We start from the raw sequence: 19,635 nt of genomic DNA, 5'->3' as shown, positions 1-19,635 counted from the left end.
ACCCAGTGCTAAATATGACATAGAGCACAAAACTAATGAAGGAATTTTCAAAGGGCTATAAGATGACTATTCTTTTGATATATGGATTAGTTTCTGGCCAGTTAAGCACCAATTAGTAGTAGTGACTCATATTTACTTTCTGTGTATCTATAGGAAATGGAGAACAGGGAAAACCTTACCCAATGACTGATGCAGAGCGAGTGGACCAGGCATACAGGGAAAACGGCTTTAATATCTTTGTGAGTGATAAAATTTCTCTGAATCGTTCCCTTCCAGACATCAGACATCCAAAGTGAGTATATAGTTTGCATTTCTATGAGTGAAAGTTTGCAAGCCCTAAATTACCACATCAGCAGGAGTGTGTGTTTTTGTTATGGATTCTCATACTTTTGTTCATCAAATACAATCCTTTCACAGCTGGATCCTGCTGTCTGCTTAATAAAGAACAGTGTATAGTAATTGCAGCAGGAAATAGAGGAGACCAAATCTGGGGTGTGGGGGGCGAAAAAGTCCCCTTTTGATTCCAGAAGACTTAAAATTACCAAAAACTTGCAGCTCTGTGCAGAAGAGATCTTGAACTTAACCCAGAGGTGGCTGCTTCCTTCACCTCTCACAACACGACAGTTCAGTCCCTGAGCCCACTGACGTAGCCAGCAGCTTTTAGCAACTACTAAGGTGGAGCTATTTCTTTCTGTAGTGGAAGCTGATGTAAATGTCCATCTTGGTTGACAAGTGCCCTAAGTGTAATCAGGTGATGACTTTGTCACTAAACACTCTGTCCAGTTTTTATGTTGGCCACTAGCTGGAAATGACCATGAAATACTCAGAAGCAGAACAAGATTTGAGTAGCTCCACTCAACTATGTGTGAAGAGTTTTATCAGAAATCCTTCTGATTTATTGATTAGGTTTTTTTAGACATCTTCCTCATAAAAACCTCATCAGGGTTTACAAGTAGAAGCTAGTTCAAACTGAATGCTGGTTTTTGACTTAATCTGTTTTTGGACATTATTCCTTAGGATGGTGTCAAACTGGATTTTGTGCAAGCCAGGAGGAGTTTTTTGTTTGCGAAAGTGCTTCAGTTTGTATAAACAAGGGTTAAGTCTGAAGCTGAGAGGTTTTTAAATGCTGTTTGTGTGGTTCTCAATCTGAAGGCATTGTTAGACATTTGAATGGAAACTTGTTTTGTGTAAAATTGTTTTTATCACAATTTAGTGAATCTGAATTCAACGTCTACTTTATTCATGAGATATAATTTTCAAAAGTCAGGCTTTATAATTTGTTAGCTGCACATTTGAAAGATTACCTCTTCAACTGTCACGGCAAACGAATCAAATACACTGGCTTGACATCCTCTTTCAATATATACTCATAAACTGCAGTAGTGAGTCTAGCTCCATAAATATTTTAGGCATGCAGCTCAAATGTTTAAATGTAGAGATAAATCAGGTAACTGAAGATGCTCGTTGATCAGCCCATACTCAAGCTCTAGGAAATACAGTTTGAGTTTGCTACCCTAAATTATACCTGGCTTCCATTTACAGGGGCTGCCATGGGCTCTGAGAATTTAATCATCAAACAATGCCAGTATTTCCTCATCTGAGGATTTAATGTTACCTCACATTCCCCATTGTTTCCCAGAGCTGCTGACCCCTTGTTACTAATTCTGCTATTTAAACTTCTTTAAAACGTGAAACTTCTAACTCCAGTCCCCAGTTAAAATTAGTAAGTGAAGTGTCTGGGTCACCAGCAACTTAAACTGTGATTAATGATGTCTCTGCAGCTGATTTGCCTGCACACCCTTTCCCCCAGTGTAGCGAGTTATAATTGTGGAGGTCTCAAGGAGAGGATAAACAGCAGGTGTATAATGGATGCTAGGTTTATCTGGGTGGGGAGTGGGGTTACATATAATGGAGATTTGCAGTAAAGGAATTCTGAACTGAAAAGGCCTGTTGTGCATTCCCTGTGCCCATTAAAAAAGATATATTTGAAATGGTGTGGTTTGGGTTAGTTAGGAGGTTGATGAGGGCAATTTATAATGAAGTTAGGCTGAGACAAAGTCCGTAAAGAGCATTCTAGAAAGAAGGGAGCTGTGTTTTAGAGCACTTACTTTACCTAGCCTTTTACATACAATAATAGACTTTGTCCTTTGGAGATGTGCCCACAGGCAGCAGGAGTATAAGGAGAACTGAGGAAAAATGCAGCACCTGTCCTGTCCTGAGCGTTGGGGCCACAGCTGTGTTTCTCCCCAACAGCTGGCCTAGGTGGGGAAGGACAAAGCAGCAGCCAATGTGTTTGCTCACTTCTGAGATGTTGTGTGTGGACCTTGATACACCAAACAGTGTGTCACCTCTGCTTTCTGTTAATCGTGGGAATCGAGGGGCTGGGGAAAGGCATGTACTGGATCTGCCTGGTGTACACGTACAGTTGTTTGTTTCAACAGTCATATCTTTCCCTGCTAACATTTCCTTTAAGTGCTTCTGGGTTTTTTAATATTAAATGCTAATTTTGTAGGTCTTATAAAGCAACTGTAGATGTGGTAGCTGAAGGGAAATAATTTTTCTCTGTCCTTAATGGTTAAACTTAACAGCTAAAGTTTCCCATTTGTTAAAGTTAGTCAGAAAATGAGAATTCCAGTTTAAGAAGAGTTAGAAGAGATTTGGTGGCTCTTGCTTCAGATTAGAAGAGAATTATAGCTAGTGGCTATCTCAGAAGAAGGTTAAGATTGCAATGCCAAGGGCTGGATGAAAGCAGTCCATGCAGCTTTATTCTGCATCTTGCATCTGTGCATTGCAGCTATAGCCTGCAAGCTCTTGGCAGCACCCCAAGACAATTCATTAGACCCAGAATAAGCTACTGTCCTTTCACGCAGGCACCACAGTCACTTCCTGTAATCACAGATTTATTGAGCTTGTGTAACATAGGTGCATCCTTCTCCATTCCCTGGGAAAGGTACCAGGAAAAAGCTGCTCCTGCCAGAGACACTTTTGTTTCCATCTGCCCTTCCAGGGAGAAGGGAGGGAATTACCTGCGTGTTTGCACTGTGTGGTGCAGGTAGAAGCCTGGCCAGGTGTCTGGGAGGAGGGTGTCTGTAATCAGCTCTGGTGCAGGCTCTGCAAGATCCAGTGAGGCAGGGCAGGGAGCGGGGTACAGCCTCCCTCCTCTGCTAGAGGAAAGAGGGCAGCCTGCCCTGCTGGCGGTGTCAGCAATATATTCTAAAAATCTCTATTCATGTAGCCACCTCTGCCTGTTTTGCACTGGACACGTGAGGTACTGAGAATGAAATAGATTTTTGTCCCCTAGTGAATAGCTGCTGGGTATTTTTTAACTACAATTGTTCATTGTATGGCTTTAGATCTTACCTCTTTAACAACGTTCAAACTCCACTGATAGTCACACCTGCAGGAAAATAAGCACTGCACTTACTGCTGCAGTTCGAATTTTCTTTGTGAAATTGCCTTGAAAACACTAACACAAGGCGAGGTAATGTTACCCCTGTTTCAGAATGAAGATTAATGCTGTGGGGATGCACCCCCAGATTCAAGGGGTCCATATGGGGACTCTGCAGAGCTGACTCTCCAGCCTTATCCAGGTTCTGCAGTGCTTTGTGTTCAAAGCCCAGCTTTCTTCACTTCTGTCTGCAGAACTGATCCCAGGTGTCAGACTAGACCTGCTGAAAAATAGGGAAGACAAGATTGATTGGTTAGGAAAAGTATGATTTGAGTAATTTGTCCAGCATGGCAAAGGAAGCCTTTGGTAAAGGTTGATCTATTAATTAGGAAGGTGGGTTTGTTTATGGAGCAGCTCTTGTCATGCAATTATCCTGTCTCTTCTATCTATCGTTCAGAAAAGCTTGAACTTCTGGGACTGTTTAGGGAAAGTGTTATCATACAAAATCCTTATTTCCTGCACACTTCATTTAAAAATTTTGGATGACAGTTATATACGTGACTAGAGTGATTTTCTTCTCTGAAAATGGGAACAAACTAGCTTAAGCCAATGTATTCATAGTGCCTAGAACAGACACATTCAACTTCTGAAACAACTTTGTAGAAATCCCTCTTCATCATGATCTTTGAGGTGTAAGGACAGGGAAAACAATATTTTTTTTTGAGAATTCTGTATCCTAAGTTATACTTGCAGTTTTCTTTAAAAGCCATTTCAGCACCTAATAGATCTCACTGACTTTGTGTCCATTAAGTGTCACTTACTGGCCATTAACAGTCCCCACTTCATACAGAATGGTGCTGTTTTGGCCTGGTAGTCTAGATCAGGTCAACACTGGCTTGATAAGTGGTTGGGGTTTTTTTCAGGCATTTTGCATCAATTTGAGGAGTAAACTATGAACTAAGTTACTTAATGGTAATTAATATGGAAGTGCTGGTGGTTTTTGGCACCATCTTTTAACCTTACTCTGTCTATGTCCAGCTGCAAGAATAAGCTGTACCTGGAGAAGCTTCCAAACACTAGTGTGATAATACCGTTCCACAACGAAGGATGGTCCTCTCTCCTCCGGACAGTGCACAGTGTCCTAAACCGCTCCCCTCCTGAGCTGATAGCAGAGATCGTGCTGGTCGATGACTTCAGTGACAGAGGTATGATAATTTGTATGGAACAACTCCACCGGTGTTTACCTGCCTAAGGGATCGGTTAGCTTGCAAATAGGTGTATAATGACTTGAGGTTTTTTGCTTGCCCGCAGCAGAGCTCTAGTGAACCTTGCTTCAGTACATTTGAAAGGTCGAAAGTCTAGCAAAAAACTCATGTTCTGTATTCAGTTTGTGCTGGTTTAGCTGCTGATGGCATGGCTGTCCTGCATTTTGGACAATGTGAATAAACAGGGAAGCTGTTTTTAATTTTCTCCTAAGGGCCTGTGTAGCCCTTAACATTTGACCCCAAGGTTAAATGTTTGATGCTTGGAATACAAAAAAAAAAAAAAAAGACAGGGTAATAGCTCACTCCTTATATTCTGCTTTTTCATTCTAGACACAGAAAATGGTAAAAGAAGCCTTGATAAAAGGTTTCTACCTCAGACTGCCTATGATTTGGCTTGCTTTTCTCCTGAATTTTGTGCTCCTGAAAAGTAAATTTGCCGCATCCAAAACTTTGACTGCTCTTGATTGCTGAGTCGCTTGCGAGTGCATTCCTTATTTTGCACTGCATTGCTGGGAGTAGCCATTTTGGAATGGGTTTAAGTGTCACACACAAAAACGTGTAGTTGCTGGCATAATGCATCACCACAAATGGAACAGCCACTTGTAATTGCAGCAGCAATGAGTAGATGAAATTGCTGAATTTACTTGTTCTGCAGCAGAAAGGCAAGGGATCTTTTTTTCTGAACCATTTAAATGCTATGTGATATACAATAAGCTAGACTTCATCTTGTAGTTTGCACCCTTGCCACAGTGGAAGAGGCAATCAAGGGAAGGAGGAATGCTTCTATCATGTAGACATTGCATACCTAGAAGGATCACATGGAAAGTCCTCTGAAGTAGCTGGTGTTCTCCTGTGTTGAACAGTGATATTAAACGGTTATGATCAGATCTAGCAACTCTATCTTCTCCTTTAAAATTACTAAGACTATTTAGCTTTATGACCTGCAGAGTTCAAGAGTCCTGCCACTGAAATTACTCAACTGAGGGAAAAGAGATACTGAAGGATACACCTCCAAAAATCTGACATGTAGCAAGCTCCTAAAATGGGCTTGGAAACAAGCTTGTGCGTATTTAGCGTTATGACCTATACTGACTTTCAAATAAGCACTACCCAACAGCTATAGTATTTGTTCTAAAGCACGTCTCTAATTAGTTGCCAAGCAAGGCATGCTGGTTTGAACAAGTCAATGTTATATGAAATAAGTATTTCTTTAGAGGATTTTCAGACTAAGCTTGGGAGAAAAAAAAACAACACACCCTTCTAACAATGTCTCTTTATTGCTACTCAGTCTAGAAGCAAATTAGACAAGCTCATGCTGTAACCACAGCTGAATTGTACAAACAAGTTTCTTTTGAGAGAAGTGGAAGTAATGAAATCTGGTTTCCTGTGGATCTATTTTCCTTGTTCTCTAGATGTGCCCTTCTGACCAGGCGAAAGAGCGCTCCTGGCTCTCTCACCCCTGCTCCTCGTCAGTCTGTACACGTGCTGTTCATCCAGCTCACTCTTGCTCTGTTCCACCTGCCTCTGATAAGATGCAAGCTCTTCTCCGTCAGTCATCCATCTTTCATACAAAGGTTGCAAGAAGTAGCTGAGATTAATTTGTGTGCAGCATCTATTTATAGATGGATATAAAAGACTACTGGTGTTGGACAGTGAGATAAATTGTCAAGGGAGGAGAATGACATGCAGGCAAAGAGAGTGCTAATAAAACCCTTCTCTTTTTTTTTTTTATCCTCTTTTTTTCTTATAACCAGTGTTTTCCCGCTAGCTCAGTTGATCTATGCATGTTGGGACAATTACTGGTTAGGATGAAACACTTTTCCTTCACTGCTGTCAGTTCTGTATCTGCACTGTAGCATTTCCTGCTGGCTGCTGCTCAGTTTTCCAGCAGTCAGTGTTCTTCCTTAACCACACTGGGGTTGGTTTCCACATCCCTCCCGGGTTTAAAAAGATCCTTAGTCTTCAGGAGGCTGTTAAGTCCTAAACATGTGATCTTGACTTGAAAGGCTGCTAGTTACACATTTCTGGCTTTATCCATTGTATGTATTTTTTTTAAAAAAACAAACCAAACAAGCAACAAACACTTCAACCCACTACTTGAGAACTGATAATTTAATGTATCAAACTGAACTTCATGAAGGAATGGAGGCTCCAGCAAAACTGTTACTTTACATGTTGTACATTTGAAAAAGGCACATTCTTGGATTTTTACTGTTAGGCCACTGCTCTGGTTGTCTGTTTCTTATGATTAAATTGAGCAGGTGATGCAAACCCTGGGTCCAAGCTGATGATCAACATCACTGTGTCACAGAACCAGTGAGCAGTAAAAAGAATGAGGAGACATTTCTTGATTTTCTTTGAAAATCATAAATGATTAGTCCTCTGCATTGTCTACAAGGTGGAATGCTGTGCTTCTGTTACAAATGCTGGTCCCACAAATTTGTAGCAGCATCTTTCTTCTGAAATTATAGAATCACTGTTGGACTTAGTGATAGGAGAGACCACATTTGAGATCAGAGAGGCATAGTATGAACAGTAAATGTCAGCAAAGAGATCAGTAAACAGTCATAAACTCCAGTGAAAGCAGAAGATGAAAAGGATAATTGCTCAATAAAAATCTATTATTAATTTTTTTTTATCGAGAGGTTAGCCTTACAAGATAAAATATCAGATATATTCTGCTGTACCTTATCATGGCCTTTTACTTAAGGGTTGTCTAAACAGACCTCTAGCTCTTTAAAAACTCTTTAAAAAGACTAACTTTCAAGAACTTGTCTTTCCCTGGCAAGAAGGCGATATCCCTCTTGCTAGCATTTCTTGTGTACTGACCTGTGTTGGGGTTAAACATACTGGGCTTTGCCAAGCTGCCCCTGAGGTTCTGTTAGTATTCCTCTCTTTCTGCTACTGCACTGGTTTCTGTAGGTGGTGATGTTAGTGCCAATCCATCAGCCTCTTTCACCGTGTATCTCGTTCATGGAGAATCTTTGCTTTACGTGAAGTAGAGGGCTTTGCTAATAATAGAAACCATAAGTATGGAATCCTGGCTACTGCACGCATCGGTGTTTTTTCTGACAGATGTTACTTTCATATGTTTTTCCTCTATTTTTAAGCTCGAGAGTAAGGAATTTTTGTGTGACTAGGAAAAGGGTTGAGAAGTTGGCTGACAAAGTGATAGGAGAGTGAAGACAGATTTCTGGGTTAGTTGGTGGCAGCTGTGGTCTGCAGCATACCTGAGAGGCAGCTGGGTTGCTTTGCATTATTGGAGCTCTTGCACAGATGAATCATCATCTGGAAGTGTCAACAGCCATTTATTTCTTAATTTGTTTGAAAGAGACAATTCTGTGACCTTTAGCAATAAACATTTTTCAACCAAAAAAGGCTGACAGCAAATCTTAACAGCGAGCAGCAAAAGCTTTACGAGTGGTGCTTTTGAAATGTTTCCTTTGCTTTGTATTTGAAAAATCAAAATGTGCTGGAACAACTTGCTGTCTAGAAATTTTTTGCATGTCTGTAGTATAATGCAAATGATCAAAATCTAGCCTTACTTCAGATAAATTTAGTGCTGGATTCCCATCAGCCACGGTGCTCTAGGAAAGGCTACGTGTTGGTGGGATCAGTCTAATGCAGACAGTTTACCTTGAGCTTGGGTCTATGTTGTCACCTCCTGCAGCTGTCTTTGCTGACACTTGAATCTTTATTGGTGGGGTTTCCTTTGTTAGTTGAGTTAGCTTAAAAGAAGCTGCTTTCCATCACATGCCGTTGGTCACAACAGAGTAAATATTGTGGGGCTATTTTCTGCTTTCTCCAATAGTAGTCTCTAGTATCAACGCAGCATTCTCAGTATGATAGCTTATGCTTTTTTCCCCACGAACTTAGCTAGGATGTCTGTCATATAAGGACTTTCTTCTGACCATAAGCATAAGGATTTAATGTGCAGAATATAGGCTATATTAAAGAGGGAGGCACCCGTTCAGCAGACTTGGAGAATGAGAATTAACCTGCCGGCTGTTGTGTGCCTCTTCCTGCATGCTACTGAGAACTGCAGACGCACAGGCTGACCTCCTCAGCTTAGCCTCAGCTATTTCAGGGTGGTCCAGAATAACGCCCTACTCTTCTGGATAAGCAGAAATCAGAATGCAATACACGTGAATTACGACTTTAGAATTCCTGATCATAAAAACGCTTAGCTGTGGCAGTCCTGTGTGGATTTGTGGCTTCACTTTTAATTTCTATAGCTGTTCTTTAGTTCTGATCTCAGCTAAATTAAGCCTTTTCATATGCTGGCTTGCAGGGTACTAATTATATCCCTCTGAGCTTGTTGTTACCAGAATGGCCCTAAGTAAACTAAAACGCTTTTTTCATGTATATCAGTTTTCTCCTGGGGACTGTCAGATGTGAAATTTGTTTGCTTTTTGATTATTTAATTACAATGCTGCTGAGTGATAAGTGGGTTCCATTATATCATAGAAGTGGGAGGAGGGGAAGAGAAGTTGAAATGCAGGTCAGTTTGTAACACTGCAGGTTTGTGTATCAGTTCAGATGGCATTTTTTTATTGATAGCAGGCAACGAATAATAGACAGGCAGTTCATAATTCTTCAGGGACTGCTTCAGTCCCTAGACCTACAGTCTGAATCTGGCTGTAGTAGTGAGAAATAGAGCCATTCTTTTCTAGCGTCTGCTGTGTACAAAAGGGATTGGTCTCCATCTAATTCTTGGAGCTTGTGGACACCTCTTCTATATAAGCTATCACTAAGTTTGCATGAACAAATGTAAAGCTGTCCTCTGTCTCTGGCTAGATAAATGAACAGCCTTAAGCTGAAGGAACAGAGGGCAGAGGATGGCACATTTTCTCTTTGCAGGATACTTGTCTAAATGTTCTTTGCTTTTCACCTGACACACATTTGGTAGCTCTGTACAGCAGTGGAACATCAAGTATATACTGCTACTGGGTGAAAGGCAGAAGTCAAACTCTCTTCTCTTCTGTCTGTTTAGAAGAGAGAGATCTTTTTCAGGTGGAGGCTGGACTGGAACATGTACAGAATAACAAATAGTTGAGGTTGGAAAAGATGTCTGGAGATCATCTAACCCAACCCTTGTGCTCAGCTACAGCAGGTTTCTCAAGATCTTACTTAGGTTTTGAAAAATCTCTTAAGGATGGAGATTCCACGATGTCTTTGGGGAACCCGTTCTGCTGTTCAGTCACTCTTAGAGTGACCCAGTTCAATAAATAAATAAATAGATCTTACGTTTAAGCAGTAATTTGTGCCCAAGGACTCCCAGGTTTTTTTCTGCAAAGCTCCTTTCCAGCTGCTGGGTTCCCAGACAGTACTGGTGCATGGGGTTACTCCTCCCCAGGTGCAGGAATTTACATTTCCCTTTGTTGAACTTCACAAGGTTCCTCTTGGCCCATTTTTTTGGCCTGTCCAAGCCCCTCTGAGTGGCACGTCAGCTGTGCATCCTGGGTTTGTGTCATCTGCAGACCTTCTGAGGGTGCACTCTGTCCCGTCATCCAGGCCTTGAATGAAGATGTGCGATTGTATTAGTCCTGATATTGGCCCCAGGTGTGCACAGCTAGAGATGGTCCAGGCCCCAGCTCGGCTTTGTGCTGCTGATTACAGTCCTTAATGTTCAGCTAGTTTTCTGTCTACCTCACTGTCTGCTTATCTAGCCGTCATTTCATCAGTTTGTCCCTGAGGATGTTTTATGGGGACGCAGTGTTGAAAATCAAGATGCCTTTTATAGGTAAGAAAAACTTGAGAATGAGGGAATCCAAATGTGTCAGAAGAGTAGACCTAATAAAATGGGCTGCACAGGCATCCTGTATGCCCCAACACCCTAGTTCCCTTGTCCAGTCACCAAAAGGTATATCTAGGGAACACTAACACCTCTAAAACTGAAACTAATTTTTTGCATTTGTGTGCCTATTTGAAACAAGCTGGCATCATGTGTTTTTCAGCCCTTCTTTTAATGTATAACATGGTAGGGTTTTTACCTTCTCACTCTCTGCAGCAATCAAAAATTTTAAAGTATTCAAGACATTGTAAACATACCATGTGCACTAGAAGGCTGTGACTTAACTGCTGAAGGGTATTTAAAAGAAACATCTTGCCTCATAGTTGGGGCTAACAGTGTGCAGAGAGGAAAATCTACACGCCACACAGGTGATTCAGAAGAACTTTGGGTGTATCTTATTTTATGGCTTAGCTTGTAAGAAATCAGTGATTGTGGCTAAGTGCTTAAATTTCACCTAAAAGTCATGTCTCAGCATTCTGTTATCTGCATATTGACTGACAGCTCATTTTAAGGCTACTTTTGTATAAATGACAGTGTTTTAGAACAAGTGTTGTCCCTTGTTGAGGAATGAGAACCACAGCATCAGTCATCTCTATAGCATGCGTTATACGCAGAGCACTGTGATACAGTAATAAAGCTGAATGTGGATACTGCAGTCTACAAACATCAGGATTGTTCTGGAAGTGTGAGCCCAGCTGGGCTGTCTGCCTTACAGCACTGTGTGCCTGTGCCGTGGCAATACATGAAGACTTAACATCCTTCTTGCAGTAACCAGTCAAAATCTGCATCTGTGACTGGGAGGCAGTAACAGTTTCAGCTGAAGTTCTTGAATGTATTTAACCCAATATGACAATGACATTTGCAAAGTCAGCCTTCTGGTTTTTAGATTAGACATGGTCTATTTTAAGATGAGGTTATCCAAAAGCCATGTGTACTTGGCTGTAGTTGATTTTTGAGGAGAAAACTTTGTTATAAGCAAGGTGTATGGGATCTCATTTTTCCTTGGTGGGGTTGTTAGGGAGGTTCTGGCTTTCAGCTTTGTCTTTGTTCCAAGACTATCCTGTTTCTTTTTTGTATTTTAATTTGTGAATATTACATCTATTTAGGAGTCCTGAAAAATATTTATTTGTTCAGCCATTTTGAATTTTTTCTTATTCTTTCCCCACTTTTACTCACTTTTTGCCTTAGTTGTGTGTTTTCAGCTCAGTGCAATAAGAATCAGAGCTGCTCTTTAGTGTTTGGGAGACAGTGAAGCATTATGAACCCAGACTCTGGCATGTGGCCACTGCTCATCTTTGAAAGGCAGCAAGAAGCTTCTAGGCCTTTCAATAAAGGGAGTGCAAGGAGTGTTTTCCCCAAGTAGTGTCATCTGAGCCCTTGGTTTTGACCAACATTTTCCCCTTCGTTTGCCCTGTCCCCTCATGTAGGGCTGGTCAGCTTCCTTTGCTTTGCACCGTTGTGCTGTCTCCACACCATCCTGTGGCTTACTTGAACGTTCACTGGCAGCAGAGTCTCGGAGCCCATCCGATCACCGAGTGTCAGAGGGAGCCACAGCCAAATCCCCCTTTTCCCCTTCAAAGGTAAATCCCCGTGACTTTCTAAATCTCTCTCTTTATTGCAGTACAAGTAATTCTGGACGTAGCCATATGGGATAATCTGAATGGAAAAACAAATGTGGGTAAGGCTACTTGGCTGAACCACATGCAGCATAATTTGGTCTGAAGGGCAGAAGTCACTAAGTAGTGTACTGAGGGGGGAAGGCAAGGGGTGATTAATGTGTCATTTGGTGCAGCAGCAGGTATGTAGCAAATACAACTCTGTTCCATTAACCACATCTGCCAGGCCTTAATTGAAAGAAATCATGTTCTTAGTATCTGTGAAATAGAGAAGGGTTTAATACTTGAATTCTTTGTGGTCTTTAAATGGAACAGTAAAGGATTTATGCAGCTAAAGAGATTATCTTTTCATCTTCAGGCACATGCATTGTAAAAGTCATTTTTTTCCTCTTAAATGCACTAAAGTGCGTCTGGTTAGTACATCTCTGAATATGGAGTGACTGTGCTTAGGACAAAGTGCTTGACAGTCTTCCTTACTGAATTTTGAATATAATTCTTTTAAAGGTTTTTACTTTAACATATTTTAAAAAAGAAAAAGCCAAACTTTTTTAGGCAACTATGCTTTTCCACACCCTTTTCTTAAATGTTGCTTTCAAGGTCTCTCATAGACGTTGTGTTAACTGTCTCAAGTGATAAAAAGATTATTTTTGTAAATTAAGTCACAGAATAAAGAGTGTTTTTCCTTGCTGTTAAGAGTTTTTTTGCAGACCATCTCAGGTCTGTTTAGACTCATAAATAACAGTTTTGAAGTAACTGTCAGTGAGATCTCCCATTGGGTAAGTGGGAGAAGGCTGATTCTTTTAGGTAGAGAGACTTGGCAGTCTGAGAAGACAAATGTACTCTTCCATTAGAATTAAATTCTCTGTCATGAAACATACTCATTTTGATCTCTGAATTGTATTAAATCTCAGACTCTTGATGATGCTCAGTTTGTGGGCCTGGTCATTTGTTTGGTGGTTTAACGCTACCAGGTGCATAGAGTCACAGCTCAGACAAATTCTATGAATTTCACTATTAAAATTCTTCTTATGGAAGCCAATCCTGATATAATTTTTCCATGTAGAAAGTGATTTGGCTTTGGTGAATATCACTGATTCTGGTGGTGGTACAGATATTACAAAGTGAAACGGGCTTTAAAATTATTTAAATGGTTGTGACCCATGGTCTAGATGTGATGTTTGTTACCCAAACTCTGGTGTGCCTTACAGGTAGCCCAGCAGAACGTTTACACTGGTGTAGGAGTGAATTTGTGAAGTCACCAACACTGTGGTCAGTGGTGAGCACCAAATGGCACGGAGCAATGAAACCTGATGCAGATGTCCGATTTTGGTTGATGAAAAGAGAAAAATTTGTTATTCTCAGTTTCTGCCAGTGTCTTGTAGGTGTGGGATACTTTAGACAACTGTTAGTGACAGAGCTTGCTTTGGATCCATAGTGAACCATGGGTGGGATTTGATTTTGTTTTCCTTTTTTGAGTATTCATTTTTAATGTGTCTTTAAACACCATTTCTGTACTTGTGTATACCCTTCATAAAGGAATATCTAAAACCTGCATTGTTCATTAGGCAATGCCTGGAGAGTATTAAAAATATATTCTCTAGCGTTTTAAGTGACCTGAGGGCCCATTGTAGTTGTTTACTTCAGCTTTTTTTGTGTCAGCCTAAATTAACTAACCCAGTTTACTTTTCATCATCTTGTATTTATTACTTTAAGATCAGTTGCTATGGCTGAAGGATTCTTCTAGAAAGCAGATGAGATGGCTTTAAAAGGTCCAGTTTAGTATGACCTCTTTCTCAGCTAATTATTGTGTTGTGAAGGATGTCTGGCAAACTAAAGTTTAAAATAAATAAATAATTGAGGAGCAGAGTTTCCATTACAGCTCATTAAATAAATCTAACTGCATTGCTTGCTACTAAAAAAACCCATGCATTGTAGCTTCTATTAGTGGAATTTTGAAGGAAAACGGCTTTAATTTTATTCTCCTCACCTTGAAGTACATATCCTCATCTGCTAGGAGTCAAAAATCTAGATACCTGCCAGCTGCAGTGCAAATCAGCATTTTAATGCTTTACAGCTGCTTCTCTATAGAAGTTAATTAGAAATGTGATTCAAACACCCTCTGCCAGTACTCATATATGATGTCTATGATTGGTAATCATAGTTCTGCTATTTAAGCATGCATTTTGGGTGGTATTGACAAAGCAGCTGTCCCTGCATACGGACTTTGATAAAGGTAGAAACTTCTTCACTTTGAGAAAATTGGAAGGTAATGCTGCTGCAATTTAAACATAAAAGTGGATAATCTAAACTACATTCCTTTTCTAGATAGCTTTAATTGCAGTGGAGAAATGCCACACGTTCTCTCACTATAGCATCTATGCATAAATGTCATGAGGACCACTGCTGCCTGTTACCCACGAGCTGAGCTTGCACTCATGTCTCCAGTGGAACACAGTAGTTTACCATGCCGATCGGTGGAAGCCAAGGCTCAAGATTTAAAAGCAGAGTACCTTCAGCTATCTGTACTGCCCTCTCCCCTTTGTCATCCAGCTAAAATGAGTGTGCCAGTTGAGAAGACTATTGCCAATGAGATGGTTTAGTTTTGGTATCGGTACAGCTGTGAACAGTCCTGGATTTGTGCTTCAGGATTTAATAGAGTTATTGACCTTTCTGGCAGATGTCACTGACTTACTGTGATAGTTGCATTTCTTGCCGATAAAGTAAACGAGAGCATTGGGAAATGATGACGAAGAGGTCTAGAACATTAAAGTGTGGGTTTGCAAAATACACTTCTGACACGTGAAGTTTGTTACTACAAGTCAAATGTGTCTATATTTTTCCTGCAGCTGTATTAGCAGTTTTTTCATTTGCCAGATTCTTTGTTTTCTGTTCCCTAACATACAGACCACAAGGCAAACATGTTTTTGCTTTATTATTCGTGGTTATTAATGTATGAGCATTATTGTAGGAATGAAGGATTATCATCTTTCCAATATTCCATCTGAGTGCAACCCCAAAGCAAAAATTTTGTAGGTCTGTGCTATTGATTTTAGGCTTCATAGTTGTTCTTCCTCAGACACTTGGGAGTCCAAAGGCTTTGATCTCAAAGGGTTGTGTTCCTACCAAATCAAAGCAACTTTCAAGTGGGTTACATCTTGGACCTAATGGCGTATTCTCTAACAAGACAAAAGTCTTGTTAGTCTGGAGTAGAATTTTCCATTAATTCTTGTGCTTTTTCTAGAATCTTTCCTTTTTTTGTTGGTTTGCACAGAGCAAATACTTTCAGGCCAAGAATTTCTTTGTACATGAATACTGCTGATAAAGGGAAAGCTGAATCTCTGAGGACTGGTTTGTTGTGGGTTGTTTATTTTTTTGCTTTTTTCCCCAGCAAAACTCAGTGACTTTTAAGGCTCTAATCCCACAGCTTTGATATGTTCCAAAATGTTTCAGCATGAAATGTCTTAACACTTCATCTGCCAGCATCTCTCCAAATGATGGCAAGGTGTCTTGCTGTTGGTCATAGCCTTTAGGTTCATGTCATGATATACTATCCAGTACATCGCTATCAACAGTGAATGTATGCTGACATGCTCACCAGAAGCAGACACAGCAAACCCTTCTAGCACAGCAGCTTGTTCTGACTCAGTCCCTGTGCACCCACTCTGTCCTGAAGCCCGTAGGTTGCAGAGAAGTCACATTCAAGTGGGTTTGTTCTGTCCTGTGAGCAAACTTCTGAAACGCCTTTGCACCCCTGCTTGTCTCTCCAGTGCTTGGAAAGCAGTCAGTGTAGATTAAAGGCAATTAAAGACTAATCTGGTCTCTCACGATTTTTAACTCTAGTAAGGCAGTAGAGTAGAAATTCACAGGATCCTGAACTGGTATGTGGTGCATATATTAGCCTCGGACTGCTGGCAGTGGTGATGCCATCGGTGTGGTGGCTTGTCTTAATGTTTCTCAGTGTTTTCACCTGCCCATGCTGTGTGTATCAGTTTAGTAGCATTGAGCAGCAGTGCAGACATTCCCCTTGTCAAACAACTGGATAGTCAAAAACATTCATTTGGCCTTAAGATGAGGGCACAGATTCCCCAGGTTGAAGGCGGTATTTGGGACAGTAATGCCCTTCCTGCTAGTCACCATGGCTACATCAAACTTGAGCTGAATATTAAGTGAGCTGCAAGGAGTTCACTCCTGTTTCAGCGACTACAAAGGCTACATAGGCCAAAAACTGCAGCTATCTGGTTTGTATGTCAGCAAAGCAGTCTGATGTTAAAAGCAATCAACAAGTGACTGAGTCACAAAATCACCTCCTTAGATCAAATGTAGTCAACAGAAGAGGGAAAAAACCCTAAGTGGGGGCTTTAATCTTGATACGTATTTAATGAAATGGGAAAGGAGAAGAGTAAACTAATGAGAACAACTGTTTCCCCTGTGAAAAATGGGTTATGGCACAGGAGGAAACACTGATATTGCAGGTTGACCAGGGAGTCAGTATGCAGGACTTGAGGACTGATGCATATGCCACAGGTTGGTTTCACTGGTTCTCCTAACGAACAAAAAGTGCTTAAACCTTACAGCATGAAGGAAGGGTGATTAAATGGATTTTTCTGGATTCCCTCAGGAAGAAACAGCTGAAATAGACTTTCTTCACAAATGAAATTTTCCTGAGAGATTAAGAGGTAAAGCTGTATCTGAGACGATTGTTCCCTGTGTATTTCCCTGCTTGGAAATTCAGCCTGCTAAACTTTCCCTAGGGTCTGGGTGTATTTATATGCTAATGCCAGTAAATGTGAATTTTCTCATTTTAAGATTACACCTTTGTCTCTGCGTTCAGTACTAGTATCTCCTGAAGCCATAACTGAGCAGGGTTTAGATGTCTGCTGTAGGGTGGAGGAAGCTATGAGAAAGTTCCCTTTGCAAATTCAGGAAGCAATTGATGATGCAGGTGAGACAGCAGAAGTTTATGCACTTATGTTTATCGAAGCACACAGCACAGGCTCACACAAGTGGATTTTGCCTCAGCAGCTTGCAGTCTGGCTTATTTCTTGGGCCCCACGCTTCCACTTTTGCGCACTTCATTGTACCTAAAATGGAAACTTGGTTTTAAAACATTTAGAAAGAGAACAAAGTCAATAAGATTTCCAGAAACTCAACTCTCTTAATCTTTGTTACAGTCTAAACAGTGATGACTGCTATATTAGCAAGTGGGGTGGTACGCTTTCAGCTATTGTCCCATGCACAGAAACACTTTTTTCCCTTTAATTTTTGTTTGTAAAGATATGCTGAGACCTAACACTGATGCAGAATGGGCAGTGGAAACTGTCCCCCCTTCCCTTTAAGGGTCTGCCACAGAACTGTAATCAGTGGAACAACGGATATTAGTTTTCTCCCTTCCCAGGCCTTTTCTTCTTTGTTTGTAAGAAGATTCAGCTTGGAAAGCTGTGATCAGCTTCATCAGTTTGCTATTATTGGGACTGGTGTTCATAGTACAGTTTATTAAATCAGTTTATTATCCTCCCAACCAACTTCAGTGATCAGACTGTGAAAACATTGAAAGAAAATTAAAACTAGTGTAAGTGCTCCCTGTTTGGATAACAGCACATTTTGCTATTTAAAAGGATTACTCATCTGCACCAAAACAGGGAGAGAAGTTAATTTCAATGATGTAGAGCTTTCTGTTTCAGGGAGGCCCGGCTTGCACATTGTGATGGATTCAGGAAGAAGTGTAATTCATTCTTAAATTGTTAAACAGCACGTTAGGGCCAAGTATCTAAGTAAAGATGAATGGATTCATTTGTAATCTTAAACAAGCGTGTCTGTGTGTGGGAGGGTAGGGGACTGGTGTCTGGGATAACCTGTAAACAAATGCCAAATGAACAGTTGCACTTCAGGTTTTGGTGGTTGGGAAGTAACTAAAATAACCTGCAGGGAAGAGAAGGCAGCCCTGTCTGCTGAAAAGGAATTCTGCAGGTCCTGCAGTCCTCTCCTGTGCCATGTGCCCTTCAGCAAGAGGGGGAAGGTTTCCTGAATTTCCGGAGTGCAGTGACTGTCCTGTCTTCATAATATCTTCAACCTTCTGTGGGTAAACTGAAGCAAAGCACCTCGGCAGGAGGCAGGATACTGTTGGGCGGAGGGAACTTGGGTTTCACCAGTGGCATCTGAGTAATGCAGGAAGGTGTCTGGGAATGTTTCTGATTTCTGCAGTGCTGCTCATTCTGGATTGGGTTGATGGTGCTCATGTGAGCAAGAGCACTACAGTTGCAGATGTGCTGTACAGTGTAAAATTTGGAAACCAAAGCTGATAGGGTCCAAAGTAACATGGAAACCGTGAATTGTTGCACTAGTAGCACAGGGAAAATGTTTCCCTCAATTCTTTCTCTGGACATAAATCTGTATCATAGTTTCAAGTCCTGACTGGTGCTTAAAATGAGTTAATTTTTTTTCTGTGACAAATGTTGGTACTCCCTTCTCTGCCAAATACTGCAGAGTTGGTACAGGGATGTATATAAAAAGACATAATGCCAACTGTGTTATTGCCAGACAAACTGCTTTGGGTCCTAAAAGCCTTTTACCCCATCTTCCCCTGCAGAGGACAGTTTACCCGAGTGAAAGAAAGTGTCTGCTTGCAGCTGCTTTGAATTCAACATCTGTGAAAATAAAGTTTTCATGGAATGGGACCAAAAAAATCTGCTTCTTTCGGGCCTGGGGTCAATTAATGGCTTTGACAGCTCAAAATCCTGAGCAATGGCCACATTATTCAAAATGTTCAACTTGAATCTTTCAAAGTACAGAAAGCAAATGTGTGTCGAGCACCTCCCAGTTGCAGCTGCCCAAGATTCACTGCAGTCAGAGGTGGAGGTAGTCTTAGTCATCTGAGCTCTGGAGAGTCCCAGAGTGCCACCAGACCATGAGTCTGCTCTGAGAGCCCAGTGATTTCCTCAAAGCAACACCCATCTTTACATCTCAGGAATGACCTGAGTCATCAGCTCCATGTCTTCCAGGCAGCATTTCCTGCTTAAAAACAAATCAAACTCTCAACTCAGCAGGCCCCATGCAAGTACTTCTCTTTAACTCTGCCAGCCAACTGGGAAGCAGCCTACCACGTCTGCCTGGTGAGGGAGGTAGGCACTAGCTGCACACAGGTTTTGTAGGTGTCTATGGGGAGGGTAATCACAGTTACTTCTAAGCAGGTGCTTCAGGTCTTGGTGTGTGATTTGGGGGAGGGAAAAGGGCACAAAACGGGCGAGGCCTCATCTGTGAGCTGAGACTACAGTGGCCTTCTGCTGTCTGCAAAACTGAGCTGTGTGAGCTCAAGGGAATGAGGTTCCTTTGTACTGCAGAGCAGATCTTGAGGCAAATAGCTGTTGAACTTAAAGCATGCAGGCAAGATGTTAGAAACCTGAGAATTTCTAGGTCTCTTCCACTGATTTCTGTGGGAAAATTACTTTGGTCAGAGCCAAATCAATTCAAAACAGGTACAAAGGTGATTTTATATAAGCTTCTGTGAAAATGTGGCTGAGCTAATGAGATGTGACAGACAGGGAGGATCCAGACACTGCAGAGTGGAGACAGGCA

General features: G+C 41.2%; 1 protein-coding gene across 3 annotated transcripts in view; it reads left to right on the top strand.

The window, feature by feature from the left end:
• The window catches only part of GALNT10 (polypeptide N-acetylgalactosaminyltransferase 10), an 85,506-nt gene that overhangs the window by 43,752 nt on the left and 22,119 nt on the right, over positions 1-19,635 (top strand). For all 3 annotated transcript variants that reach the window (XM_074915788.1, XM_074915787.1, XM_074915786.1), the window contains 2 exons: positions 154-292; positions 4,427-4,593. In XM_074915788.1, coding sequence (XP_074771889.1) covers positions 154-292; positions 4,427-4,593 — 306 coding nt within the window. The remainder of the gene's footprint in view (positions 1-153; positions 293-4,426; positions 4,594-19,635) is intronic.

This window comes from Athene noctua, chromosome 12 (assembly GCF_965140245.1).
Source record: "Athene noctua chromosome 12, bAthNoc1.hap1.1, whole genome shotgun sequence".
NCBI lineage: Eukaryota > Metazoa > Chordata > Aves > Strigiformes > Strigidae > Athene > Athene noctua.
This window is presented reverse-complemented; position numbering and strand designations above follow the sequence as displayed.